Source organism: Mytilus edulis, chromosome 12 (genome assembly GCF_963676685.1).
Source record: "Mytilus edulis chromosome 12, xbMytEdul2.2, whole genome shotgun sequence".
Taxonomy (NCBI): Eukaryota; Metazoa; Mollusca; class Bivalvia; order Mytilida; family Mytilidae; genus Mytilus; species Mytilus edulis.
Genome location: NC_092355.1, coordinates 26,670,987 through 26,685,418, shown reverse-complemented (window position 1 = coordinate 26,685,418; position 14,432 = coordinate 26,670,987). Strand labels below are relative to the sequence as shown.

The 14,432-nt window shown below is 32.6% G+C and overlaps 1 protein-coding gene across 1 annotated transcript; it reads left to right on the top strand.

Annotated features, from left to right (window-relative positions):
- Positions 1-454: 454 nt before the first annotated feature.
- Positions 455-7,925, top strand: LOC139499429 (uncharacterized). Its single transcript, XM_071288107.1, has 3 exons — positions 455-728; positions 1,114-1,449; positions 4,731-7,925. The coding sequence occupies exons 2-3, from the start codon at positions 1,119-1,121 to the stop codon at positions 6,227-6,229; spliced, it is 1,830 nt and encodes a 609-aa protein (XP_071144208.1). The 5' UTR covers positions 455-728; positions 1,114-1,118; the 3' UTR covers positions 6,230-7,925.
- Positions 7,926-14,432: the final 6,507 nt, after the last annotated feature.

The window sequence follows — 14,432 nt, the reverse complement described above, 5'->3', positions numbered from 1 at the left end:
ACATAAGAAATAATTTTGAAATCATTTGTAAACGTTTATCTCATCAGATCAGTAGAAAGCTATTGCATTTCTATCATATATACAATGGAAGACATTAATGAACTAAATGTTTTAAGTCAAATACTATTAAGCACATACATTGGTGTAAGCAATTATTTTTGTTTTTAATTGTTTTTAATTGTGGATTAAGACTTCAGGTCATTTGTTTCTGCAATCGTATTCTTTATAGGGATGATATGAAAAGAGCAAAAAAACTGCAAAAAAAAAAAAACACTTTTGATACTTCTAATTCTATTTATACATGTCTGTCAATTTTGATGACTTGGGAGAGTATTCAATATTTTTTCTCAGTTAAAAGGCGGTAATGTTTATGTTGCCAAGTAACACACACATGTTGCAATAGCCATACAGTATTTTGTTGTTATGATCAATGATCTAAATATAGAAGTTTAATAGAGTGATAATAATTGATTTTCATTACATCGCAGTTATAAATGAATGTCATATTGATTTGGTTAATTGTGATACCGAAAGTAGAATTTCCTATAAGACATGTTGGATTTTATGTAAGCGTCTATTGTCTAAAAAGACTGCCAATATTATGTTTAACTTGTTTTAATTTTTAAATGACATGTGCTGTGCAATGTGTTGTGCAATGTGTTATAGCACTACAGTATTGTTTGCTATGATCATGTATCTAAGTGAAGAAGATTAACATAACAAGACAGGTAGGTTTAAATTATATCAAAGTTTTAAACAAATGAGAGACTGGACTTAACGGGATTGAAAGTAGAATTATTAAATGTATATAAAAAGTATAGAATGATTTTGTGAGGCCAGGAAAAGTTGTTTTTAATGACACATGTTTCCCATGAATGGCCATACTTTATATCTTAAATGTATATATTCAAATTTTGTAAAGTTATCATTTACTAAAACAAATTGAATTTTTTAACGACCTTGACTGACAGCCCTTGCACGGTCGGTGATATAATAATTTATACTTAATATAAACAGTAAAATAAGACGTTCACTAGAGTTCACAATATGAACCTGAATTGCCATTATATATTACATATGTTATAAACAATAAATTATATCTATATTTTACAGCCAACATGAACCGAAACTTAAGAATCGATGAAAACGGTACAGATCATAATGCGTATGGATTGAGGAAAATAAGCTTCTGGGAAAAGTACGGCGTCAAACGTTTTCCCTACCTTGGGAAGCGTAGATACTCACCATTTGCTTACCGATCAGTAGACGGAGGGATTGTCATCTCAAATGACGTTTTCGGACTGACAATTAGACAATTTGACAAAATGTATAAAGCGTGTTTAATTAGAAGGAAAACACACGAACAGTATATATTAAACCTTAGATATCCTGATAAATCTTCAGATGAATATATGGAATACCTACAGGATATTAAAAACAACGATAAAGGTAATTTTATAGTTATCTTAAAACTCCATCGACACTCACACATGTGTATTGATGTGTATGCATTATATGATATGTTTATACCATTAGTTTTAAACATAGGACACTAAATAGTCCAGGTAGGTATTTAAAATCCATGTTGGACCACTATAACTTTACATTTTACAAGAAAATGTGTTTTAATGACATAAAAGCAACTATTCTCGAAATGCACGAAACTGATTTCATCTGAATTTTTCTTTGCAAGTGATTACATTTACAGAGTATTAGAAATACTTAAAAACAAAAACAAAACCTTATAGATTCATTCAACTATACGACACAACCCCGTAAAAGATCAATAATTTTTACTTGTATTTTTATTAACACAACTAGTGATTCTGAAACATTTAGGTCATCTCGTAAAAGATGGAAGGAAATGCGAGCGTGATATTTATTTGACGTGTCTATGTCCTTTTAAATCACGGTATTGTGTTATCATTGTATGGTACAAATTTGTTTTATTAATATTGCATTTTTTCTGATATGGTTTGTCTTATGCCTTTTTGTGTGTCCTTGTAACATATGATGTCGCGGCTCTGTTCCTATACGTCCCGCTATTGTGTTATTGGTCTACGGTAAAATTGTTGTATTCTTGTCCTTCATTTTTGTATATATAATTTGTCTATATACAATTGAGAATGTAAATGGGGAATGTGTCAAAAAGGCAACAACCCGACCAACTTATATGCTTTGTTGTGTTTCGTTGTAACACATGACATTGCTTTGTACTGATACATGTACATATTGAAATTTTGTGATTTTTCCATGATTAATTTTTGTTCATTGCCTTTAATTCATCAATGTGCTTTGTATAACACAAAGTTGACTGCTGTACTTCATTTTTTGACATCTTTACCAATTATGTAAACTATTTTATTTTGTTCATTGTCCATGTGATGAGATTTAATATATACAAGTGAATGGTTTACCTATCTACAAAACCAAGTTTAATACACAATTTTCTAAATAGGAAAATACATGTATCAAGTCAGAAATATGACAGTTGTTATCAATTCGTTTGATTTGTTTGAGCTTTTAATTTTGTCATTTTACTAGGAACTTTCTACTTAAATTTGTGTAGGAGTTCAGTATCTTTGTTATTTTAGTTTTCACAAAAGCCATGGATTGACTTATACGAGCTGCACAACTGTACAACTCTATAAAAATAACTTTAAAAAATAATGAATGATATTCTCGACAGGAACCCATTGTATTTCTTTCCCAAAACCAACTTTCCTAAAATTCGTTTTTCTATTTGATAACAAATTTTCTTCATCTAAATTGATGGGGTGCCACATGTGGAGCAGGATCTGCTTACCCTTCCGGAGCACCTGAGATCACCCCTAGTTTTTGGTGGGGTTCGTGTTGTTTATTCTTTAGTTTTCTATGTTGTGTCGTGTGTACTATTGTTTTTCTGTTTGTCTTTTTCATTTTTAGCCATGGAGTTGTCAGTTTGTTTTAGATTTATGAGTTTGACTGTCCCTTTGGTATCTTTCGTCCCTCTTTTGATATTTATGTATTTATGGTATTATTTTTTTATGAAGATAATGAAATATTAGACTGTGATTGATAAGAATACTCTGACGTAAGTTTCTGATTGATTTTTTTTTTCAATTTCCAGCAACCACTATATCTAAAAAAAACCTATCTAATAATTTCCAAACAAAAGCATGCCAAGGCGCCTATAATGTATAAACAAGGTGTCCAAAACAAGTTGAGCGGTTTTAGCTCAAATATTTCACTCTTTCCATTAAATTGGGTTGTAGAACTGTTTACAAATTACATGTTAAAGAATTTTTTTCTACCTTGAAGATGATTTTTAAAAACGTGTCATAAGCAGGGGATTTTGAAAAGTGATATCTGAGTGTCAGAAGAGGGTCGGGTCGGACTGCAAAATTTCCGCAATTTATCACAACATAAATTCGGGTCTACAGCGGTCCGAACTCTTGCCGAATAACTGATTCTGTGAGGCAGGTTGGATCGCGTCTTAGTCCATTAGATTTCCTGTCGTACCAATATTAGTTTGAACGCTAGGTCTCTGATTAAAAGATACACAATTAAAGGATATGAAACACAAAAATCCAAATTACCCAACGGCGGGTCCTCGACATACATGTATGTCTTCTAAACACAGCTAACGCAGTCACTCCTTTGAAAAATAATGTCAAACTGAAGGTGATCCGGTGTTCATTGAAAACGGATACATGTCAACAAAAAAAATGATATGATGTCATATTCGGTAAGTTGCACAATTGACCCAAGGTCATTCTCCCATGTAAATAATGTCTAATAAACAGTTATACATTAAGACAGAGGGATGAATGAATTGGGTTATTTTCGTATGTTCAGTACTCATAGATGTCATCAAGGCACAGACAAAGGATACGTGTCTTTCTGTTTCCGTTCTCCAAGATAACATATTACTATAAGTCATTTTTATATAATTATAAAAGGACCAACACAATTGGTAATGTAACATTGATGGTAAAAAAAGGAAAACAAGGAGAACTATACCAATAAGCCGAAAGCAAACTAACTTCCTTTGCTCTTCTACAGAGTAGAACAAGGAAAATAAAGATCAAAATCATGAAAAGTCTGATATAAATAACGAACCACACTGATTGCTACGATAAATTAAACGGACATGTTATTATCAAAATGATGTACTGTTTATTGACAATATATTGGACATTTTTTGTGCGTACTTTTCATTAAATGAGCTTGCCATTTATGATACAATTTAAAGCAAACGAATTGTTTCATATATTTTTCGTGTCCTCTTTATTGACATAGATGGACAACATTAACTAGAATCTAGAAACGCTGGCTACGATCATTAGACACACATTTAATCGTTTGAACTGCAATTTTATCGGTTTGACCTTTCTCCCTTTAAGACATTTTAATTAAAAATGTTGAGTGTGAAATGTGATAGGCGGTTGGTATATTCATAAGAGGAGACGCCGTTTTGATGCACCAGGTATTGATTCGTTTGGTGATTAGTTCTGCTTTATTTGCTGTTACTTTTATCTGTCAGTTTTCTATTTATGAAATATTTCAACGGATAATTTATATTTTCCTAGCTTACGATTCACTGCACTAGACGCGTAGTATGTTTTACATTAAACCCAATACTTGTTTACGAAAATGATTTATCGTTTGCAATAATCTACAGTGAGTTTTTCTCCACAAAAATCATGACAATCTGAAGATACATAATTGAATAAATGTATGTTTTATAGATCACATGTCCTGGAAGGAAAATCATTCGAAGGAAAGATACTTATACGAACACTTAGTTAATACAGCTGGTACTGAAATAGACATGCGTACAAGACAACAACTCTTTATTACACAGGATATGATAAATAATACAATAACGCAAACATTAGATATTGATAAAAAAGAAATATCGAGTGGAAGTTTAGCAGAAGGTATTGATTTACCAGGTAGTGACATGGATATAATGTTTGTGATACAGAAAGGAGACGTAATACGGAATGATAGGAATATCAGACACTCAAAACAACGTACAACATTAGTTATGGAGACAGATAACGATTATCCTGGATTTACTTATCTCCGAGTAATAGCAGGAGGGAAAGTGGATGCTTACTTTAAACCATTCTTAAAAGGTTCATATCTGTCTGTGAACATATTTGTTAGTCATGTAGATACGAAAAGATTTTTGTTATCACCCCACGGCCCGTGTTTATCAGATAAAGACCAACAAACGGATTTTGCATTTTGTCTACGAAGTAAATATTTACCATTTAATGCAATACCATGGGCTACGCGTTACAGAAAGCAATGGCCGCCGAATTCCGTTATTGACCGGATGAAAAAATACGGTTGTTTGTTAGTACCTATTGGTCCAAGGACTTTGCCAGATTGTGATTTATTATGGAGATTATCTTTTTCTGTAGCTGAAAAATTACTTGTCCATTCGTTCAATTTCACTCAACTGCTATGTTACTGTCTCCTCAAACTAACATTAAAGCATATCGTTAACACGAACAAGCATGCCACAGGTTTATTGTGTTCTTACTTTCTGAAGACAGCTTTATTCTGGGTTTCAGAAGAAGTTGATATAGACAAATTTCAATTATCTAAATTATACTTGTGTTTTTCTCACTGCCTAAGAAAATTGATAATGTGGGTAAATAATTGTCATTGTCCGAATTATTTTATACCAGAACAGAACATGTTCCTAGGAAAGATCTGTCCAGATGATAACAATACAATATTACTCGATATATTGTGTAGTATAAAGTGTGGCGGAATTGATGGATTATTGCATTGTTTGTATCAATACGACAACGGACGTTATGGTTTATTAAGTACACAGCTTAAACCTTCATTTATTATGTTAGACTTACTTTTTTACAAGATATCTCATATAGATTTCGCTGATATGTATGACGTATCACACTGTTTGAAATTACTTGAATTTACTGAATATTTACTGAAGTCGAAATTGTCTAAATTTATTGTTGATGTTTGCAAATGTCATCATGCTGAAATAAGTCAATATGCAGCGCAAATGCTACCAGCACCAACAGTAAAAACCGATTGGTACAACTTGCACAAACGCTATCACAGGCATTTACATGACGGTATTAGGACAGATTCTGTCTCGGGCTGGTTGTTTTACGCGTCGTTTTATTACGTAACAGGGCAGTTCAATGTTACATTGAACTTACGGATTATGTTCTTTCAAAGTATTCACCTAATATGGTAACAATTGGCTGTCTAAATTACGATACCAGACAAGTCAAAAATTACCAAAACAGTGTACATTCAACAATGACACTTCAGAATAAAATGCGCATTGCAGTTGTAAGCTATGTCAATTACATAAGGCATTCATCCTTAATACCAAAGGAACTTCAGATAGAGGTGAAAGACCAGTCTATATGTTTAACTACACCTGATTTGTGTCACTGTCTTAGATTTCTCTGCTATCATCATATTGGAGATATTTGTAACAGACAACAGGCTTTGTGTGATTTGACGTCAACAGTTAGAGATATTAATTCATTGGATGTAAACTGCCTATCTAATTCATTAACAATACTTGGAGTATGCTTTCAACTCTCCGGTGATAAAGACGCAGCCTATCAGTGTTATGTGGAAGCTTTACAATGTGAAGGCATCAAATGTGCTACAGCAGAAGCGAGGCGTAATCAAATATCAAAATGAAAAAAACAGTATGTTTGTTTTCCATCAGATACATTATTAGGCAATATATTAACAAATGATTATACAGTAAGAGTACAAATGATGCATTTTATTAGTGTTATGACAGTGCTTCGAATATCAAACGTCGAGATGTCTATGATATTGATGTCAATTGGTAAACTCATAAAAAATACCACGATTAACGTTTTTTTTTGTTTAAATATTCTGATTTGAACATCACTTACGGGTCTTGTGTAGACGAAACGTGCATCTGGTGTACTTAATTATACTCCTGGTATCTTCAATAACTAGTTAAGACTTTGAAAGTGAGACGCACATTTTGTTTTCAACCAGTCCATCAATAACGTCTAAATGATTAAAAGATCAATTTGGAAAAAAACACATTTAGTCTATTCTATACTGTTGTTCGTCCTGGAGGATTAGTATTATACCCAGACACGAAATGCATTCAAAGCTGGGTGTTTCCATAATTTCAAAATTGCCATGTTATACAAACATGTGAACAAAATAGGAAAATCGTTAATCTCTCGACCTATATATAAGTATTGTGATATCGGAGGTAAAATTGGTAACTTACTTAAAATGCTCAAACAAAGAAAGAAAAGAAGTGGCGCTTTTCTTGTGGAAAATTACATTATAAAAAATGTATGTGTGAAATAAAATACCTCATGTAGGTATTTAAAAAAATGTTGTTTTTACATTTTAACAATACGATCCTTAAACAAAGAAATGTATTTGTTAAAAATAGAGTGAGAAATCTGAACGCCATGGCAAAATTATATCCATTTTAACAATGTAATGAGGAAATCGATACAAAATGAATGAATGACACGAAACAATGAGCTGATGTGATGTTCCTTTTTTTTTTTATTTCCCCATTATATTCAGACATAAGACAGGAAATATTATTTTATTTGAAAGTCTACAATCAACGGTACCAAAGGACACTGAATTACTATTAAATGGATCAAATCTCAACTGACATTATAAATATTCGTATTAAGTAACAGAGCAAGTATCTTTGATTTATGTGTGTATTATGTATCAGATGTATTGAATTAAACAAGAAGACAGATTAATGAAAGCACTTGTTGCTTGTTTTTTTTAAATTCTATATGTGAATGTGCACCTACAATGTACAAATACTATTCATAATAAATATTGAGTACACCGAATACATGCGATTTTTAAATAAAACAATGAGTAACTCCTCAATAAATCTTTAGTATAAATAACTATATAGTTGGTTTCTTGTTGCTTACTGCGTTTCGTAGTACCATTACTGGTAGTCGCTTACATTGTTTTTTTTTATTGGTATTTTTTTGTCAAATAAGCAAGCAAACCAAAACGTCTACCTTTATTTTCTATCTCTGTCCTGTATTTGGCCTTCACTGATGAGTCTTTTGTAGACGAAACGCGCGTCTGGCGTATATACTAAATTTAGTCCTGGTATCTATGATGAGTTTATTTACAACTACTGGGTCGATGCCACTGCTGGTGAAGATTTTTTTCACTGAGGGTATCACAAGCCCAGTAGTCAGCACTTTTTGTGCTGACATTAATTGTCATTGATATGGTTATATTCATAAATTTACTGTTTAAAAAATTTTGATTTTTTGGAAATACTAAGGCTTTCCTATAGCTACCTCAGACATAGATTACATTAGTTGTCTTTGGCAAAACATTTATGAATTTTGGATCTCGAAGCTCTTCAACCTTGTACTTTATTTGGCCTTTTTTTAAACTTTTTTGGATTCGAGCGTCACTGATGAGTCTTTTGTAGACGAAACGCGCGTCTGGAGTATATACTAAATGTAGTCCTGGTATCTTTGATGAGTGTGTATACAACCACTGGGTCGATGCCATTGCTGGTAGAGATTTATTTCTCTGAAGGTATCACAAGCCTAGTAGTCAGCACTTTTTGTGCTGACATTAATTGTCATTGATATGGTTATATTCATAAATTTACTGTTTACAAATTTTTGATTTTTTGGAAATACTAAGGCTTTCCTACCTCAGGCATAGATTACCTTAGCTGTATTTGGAATCGTACAGGCAACGTAATATCTTCCAGTTTGCAAGTTTTCATTTGCATGACGTCACGTTTAGCCATGACGTCTCTTCGCCAAAATCATTAATCAGTTTTCGCAGATTTTTTTTAATTTGTCATATTTAGACTTTTTTCAAATTTTTAATCGTATTATTTCTTTTTGTAATGCATTATAATCGGAATAACAGTACTGTAGTTGAAGAGTTGCCACCGTCAATTTTGATTTGACGGTCGCTAGTAAAACTGAATATGCAACCGTCAAATCGGTAATTGACGGTTAAACTCTTCAACTACAGTATTCTTATTCTTGAATTTTAAGAACAAAAAAGAAAATAAGATAAGTCGAGCTCTTATTAGTTTCGTCCATACCTCCAGTGTTCTTCTTCATTTAAAACAAATCTTTTTACGTTCTACCTCACACGTTTAAATGTCGCCTATGCATACACCCACCGTGATAGAACCCCGGAAATAGTGTTATATAAGTCCTATCCAATGAGTCATTTGTATAACTCTTAATCATATAACGCTTTATCAAAAAGCATCGCAGAACAGAATAGCATTTATAATTGTCACTTACCCGAGGATTGCAAAATGCGACTCACTTCTTCATGTTCTTAGCCAGGGAACAAAAATGCGACGTATTACTTTGCCAGGGTTAAAAATATGACTCCCAAAACTTCTGACAATGTTACTTATACTCAGATATATGAACAGTGGGATTGTCAGTAACGCGATATCCCATTTTCTCTAATTCTGCTTATATTTGTCTGTCATTTTCTGCATCCATTGTATAAAAAAGAATCTAATCAACGTGTGGTTCGTTTGATCTCAGTTCTTCATTGGTTAAAATCCGATTATAACGTCCAATTGTCTTGTCTAGTTTTCTTCTGAATTTCCTATTGTGACGGAATGAAAAAAAGGCGACCATGCTTGATGACGTCACATAGAAAAAATCAGTCGCAAAGTAGGAATACGTTTGCCTGCGTACTGTTTGTAAATCATAAGAGAAACAGATTCTCCCACAAAATCACGTGTAATACGATATTTATCCACTCTCGACAGTTAAATTTTAAATATTTAAAACGGTGGTCGAGCCTCGCGTTTTAAATTTTAAAATTAAACTATCTCGAGTGGATAAATGTCGTATCACACTCGATGCAGTGGTAAAATCTATATATAACAAATAATACATTACTAACAATTGTTAATAGAATACGGATAACAGATAAAGACATTATTTCTTCTTGTTCTTAGCTTGGGATAACAAAAAATGCGACTCATCATGTAGCTTGAGATAAAAAGGACGACACAAACAACTTCTGACAATTTTACTTTCGATCAGATATATGAACAGTGGGATTGTCAGTAACACCTTACTTATCCCATTTAAACAAATAAAACACTATTAATTATTGTTGATTAAATACGAATAAACGATACAGACAATGTTTACATGACATTCATCCATGACAAGTACACGGGTTACAAGACATTTATCCATGACAAGTACATGAAAAAGGACATGATTTGTTTTGGCAAACAGTATCTGATGATAACATCTAGTTTAATAGTCAGTCAGGAAAAAAACCCAGGCCATTTAAAAAGGAAATCTTGTTAATATCATAAAGATGGACCTACTTTTTTTTAAAGGTGAGAAGACGTTATTTATTAGATAGAAATTGTTCAACCCAGTATTGATAATAATCACTGAACTTAATTACAGTAGAAAAAAAAACACAAACGTAATATAATCATTGAGAATTTGAAATTTCTGCGTTCGTGTTATTTCAGTTAACATTTACATCTGCCACTTTTAAGGTAATAATGGTAAGTTGACGTTTGTAAATTTTGTGAAATGTTATACTTTCAAATTTATTTAAGATTTTTCTGTTATTGCTTAATAGCAATTTTTATGTGGAATAAACACGCCTACATATACATATATCTTTTAATGATGATTAATATTAAGAATAGAAATAGGGAATATGTCAAAGAGACAACAACCCAACTAAAGAGAAAAAGACACAAATGCCACCAATCGGCCTTCAACACAGCCCAAAAGGCGTGCTTAAGCTTAAGCTGGTCCCTAAACAAAACTGTGTACTAGTTATGGATAAGTGTTTGGCAACATGGTGTCGCATGTTGCCATTTCACTTAACATATGTATCTGATATATGACATATTATATAACAGAATGAGTGTTGTAACAATCGTCTTCATTTGCTGTTTATGTCCAATGATAGCAGCAGTTAGCTACCGCTGTGTCAAGCCTAACCCAAAATTATCCAGTGGATGTAGTATCCCATTATTTAAAAAAAGTTTCTGTTTTAGAAGAATTTCACACCAGCCTGTCAGCGTCATGATATCTGCTACAACTGTGTAAGTTATCAGAGAGTTACGTATGTCAACTAAATTGCTTGATTCATCACCATGATGATATTAACGTGCCATATCAACCAATGTGTACTCGTCCTGACCAATGGAACGATTCGACTCATCACCAATATAATATAACCTTGTTATAGCAGTATGTGTGTACTCGTTCTTTCTAATGAAATATTTCTATTACACATCCCCATTATATAACAGGAAAATTGCGATTTCTGTGAACGAGCATCAACATTTGCTAGTTCATAAATATTCAATAACAGTATGATGCAAACGATATGAAAGTTTTCAAATGAAAAAAATACAGATTGGAACGGAATATGTTTTATTTTAGTTGAAATAATGTTCATCTGTTTCAAATTCTTTTTTAGGGCTCAGAATTAAACAAAAGCAGGGAATACTGCGACAATTTATTCTTGAAAGATATGGGAAAAATTTGTAAGAAAATGAAATGGTATCAGAAAGGAACCTGTAGATACTTCCCACTGGTGTATTACAGAGCTGTTCGCATTGGATGTTTTTTTCTAGTTACGAGCTTTTTACGAAGAAGCAATGTAAGCAAAAGTGGGTACGCGACTGCTTCCCTTAAACAGCAGCAATGGCAGCAGAAAGGATGCTAATTATATAACAATACAAAATACTTGCATAATATGTTATTATGGGGTTCGTATTGTTTATTCTTTAGTTTTCTATGTTACGTCATGTGTACTAATTTTTGTCTGTCCCTCTGGTATCTTTCGTCCTTCTTTTATAAATGAATAGTATGGGTTCCTTTCAGCCTGTACAGAGTGTATTTTCTTTCATATTACGTGGTCATGAAAAGTGACCTCCATATATAGCAAATAAACAACTATTATAACATAAAAATTTATAAAAGATCCATTTGAAGTGCACATATAATTTACGAAGAGGCAAACAAATAAGGTATCAAACGGTCAATTAAATCTACTATTTATGTTGTCATGTGCTATCTGTCCTTGATGGAAAATGTTAGTTGTTGTTTTGCGGTTTGAATGTTGTGTCGACTATTATGTTATTTGTTCGATCGTTTTTCTGTGATGAGTGTTCTTATGTGTGTTTGTGCTCTATTTCTGGTACTCATTATTGTAATTTTATAGATATTTTTATCATTCCCATATAAGCGGAAATTTTGGCTAGCCATAAAACCAGGTTCAACCAATCATTTTTCTGAAAATGACATTTGCCAAGTCAGGGCTTTGGCAGCTGTTATCAAATTGTTCGTTTCTATGTAAGCGTTTGTTAATTCTTTTTTGCACTTCAGTGTTCTTTTTGATCCTCTTATAAATGATGAGTTCCCACAGTTTTAATTTGTAGCCCGGATTTGTTTTCTCTCAATCGATTCATGACTTTTGAACAGCAATATATTCATGATATTGCTGTTTACGTACTGTATTTTTATTTGTCTTACTATAGGAGAGGGACAAAAGATACCAAAGGGACAGTCAAACTAATTAAGCAAAAATGAACTGACAACGCCACGGCTAAAAATGAAAAAGACAAACAATAGCACACACAACATAGGAAAGTAAAGTAACACGAACCCCAAAAACTAGGGGTGATCGCAGGTGTTCCAGACGGGTAAGCAGATCCTGCTCCACAGGTGGCACCCGTAGTGTTGCTAATGCTATATCAAATCTGTTAAATAGTCTAATTCGATAGTTCACATTCATGAAAGGGAAGAGGATTGTGGTTACGACGTAAGGAACATATCCGATATCGTTTGTGAAACAGTTATTCCATAACGTTCAACCAACTCGTTATGGCGTCCGTAAAATTTACAAAGGGATGATTTAACTTTACCATTTGGAACTCTATGTTGAATAGCTTCCTTGTGAGCAGCAACTATCTATCAAGACAATCATGATAGGAAATGCAAGCACTGGAATATCGTATCAATTGAGAGATGTATACCCCGCATGTACAATGTAGGTGCTGCTGGAATGTTGCTACTTAGAAATGGGAAGTTCACAATAGGAAAAGAAAAATTATCTCTTTATCGTAAAGTTTTGTTTTCAGCCGACCTTCATTGTCAATAGCTAGATGTAAGTCAAGATATGACGCCAACGTAACTGTATGTATTGTATTCTTTATCTCTAGTTCGATGGGATAGATGCCTTCAAGATAGTCACAAAAATTTGAATTATATAGTGAAAAAACGTCATCTATATAGCGGAAAGTAGAGTTAAAGAGTATTGCTAACTTCTTATTTTTCCTCCTAGGAAGTTCTTGTATGACGTTAGCCTCATAATAATCATTGATAATAAAGAAACAAGTCGGCAAGAAGAGGGGCACAGTTGGTTCCCATTGGAATGTTGACAGTCTGTTCAAAAACATGTCCTCCGAACGTAACAAATATATTGTCAATCAAGAAATAAAGCATCTTGATAACTTGCACGGGTGTGTGTGTGTTTTATAACTTCCTATTATTGGGTATACGGGAATGTGCCAAAAATATGGGTCATAATTTTGCAAGATTTTATATAAAAATGACCCTCCGTAAATGCATTTACGCTTGATAACTGTATATTGATTTGGGGTATGATCTACATATCATATATAAATATGCTATTGAAAACCATACATTATTAATAATCAATTATAATATTAAATTAAATCAATTCATTTGAAAGTTCACCTTTCAAATAAGTTCCCAAAAGAACCCTGGAAATTTTCTCCTGATTTGATTTTCAATAACAATGTCAATTCATATATAAAAACTTAAAGGTAGCTGGTATATTTATGAATTATGAGTGATGATGAGTTAGTGCTTATATAAGCATGGGTCATAATTTAAATATTGTGTATAAGTATAGGTCATTCTTTCTTAAATATTTATATAACTATAGGTACAGAATTTCAGTGAATGTTATATCAAAATGGGTACGGTTTTGAGGCAAAAATGGCACACCTCTACCAAAAAAATATCGAAGCTACCCTCCCGTGATAACTTCAGTTTCAGTGAATTTTTTGTTTGAATTAGAGTGATCCTTTACAAAGTAAATGCATATTTATGAAATATGAGTGATGATGAGTTAGTGCTTATATAAGCATGGGTCATAACTTAAATATTGTATATAAGTATAGGTCATTCTTTCTTAAATATTTATATAACTATAGATACAGAATTTCAGTGAATGTTATATTAAAATGGGTACGGTTTTGAGGCAAAAATGGCACACTCTACCAAAAAAATATCGAAGCTACCCCCCCGTGATAACTTCAGTTTCAGTGAATTTTTTGTTTGAATTAGAGTGATCCTTTACAAAGTAAATGCATATTTATG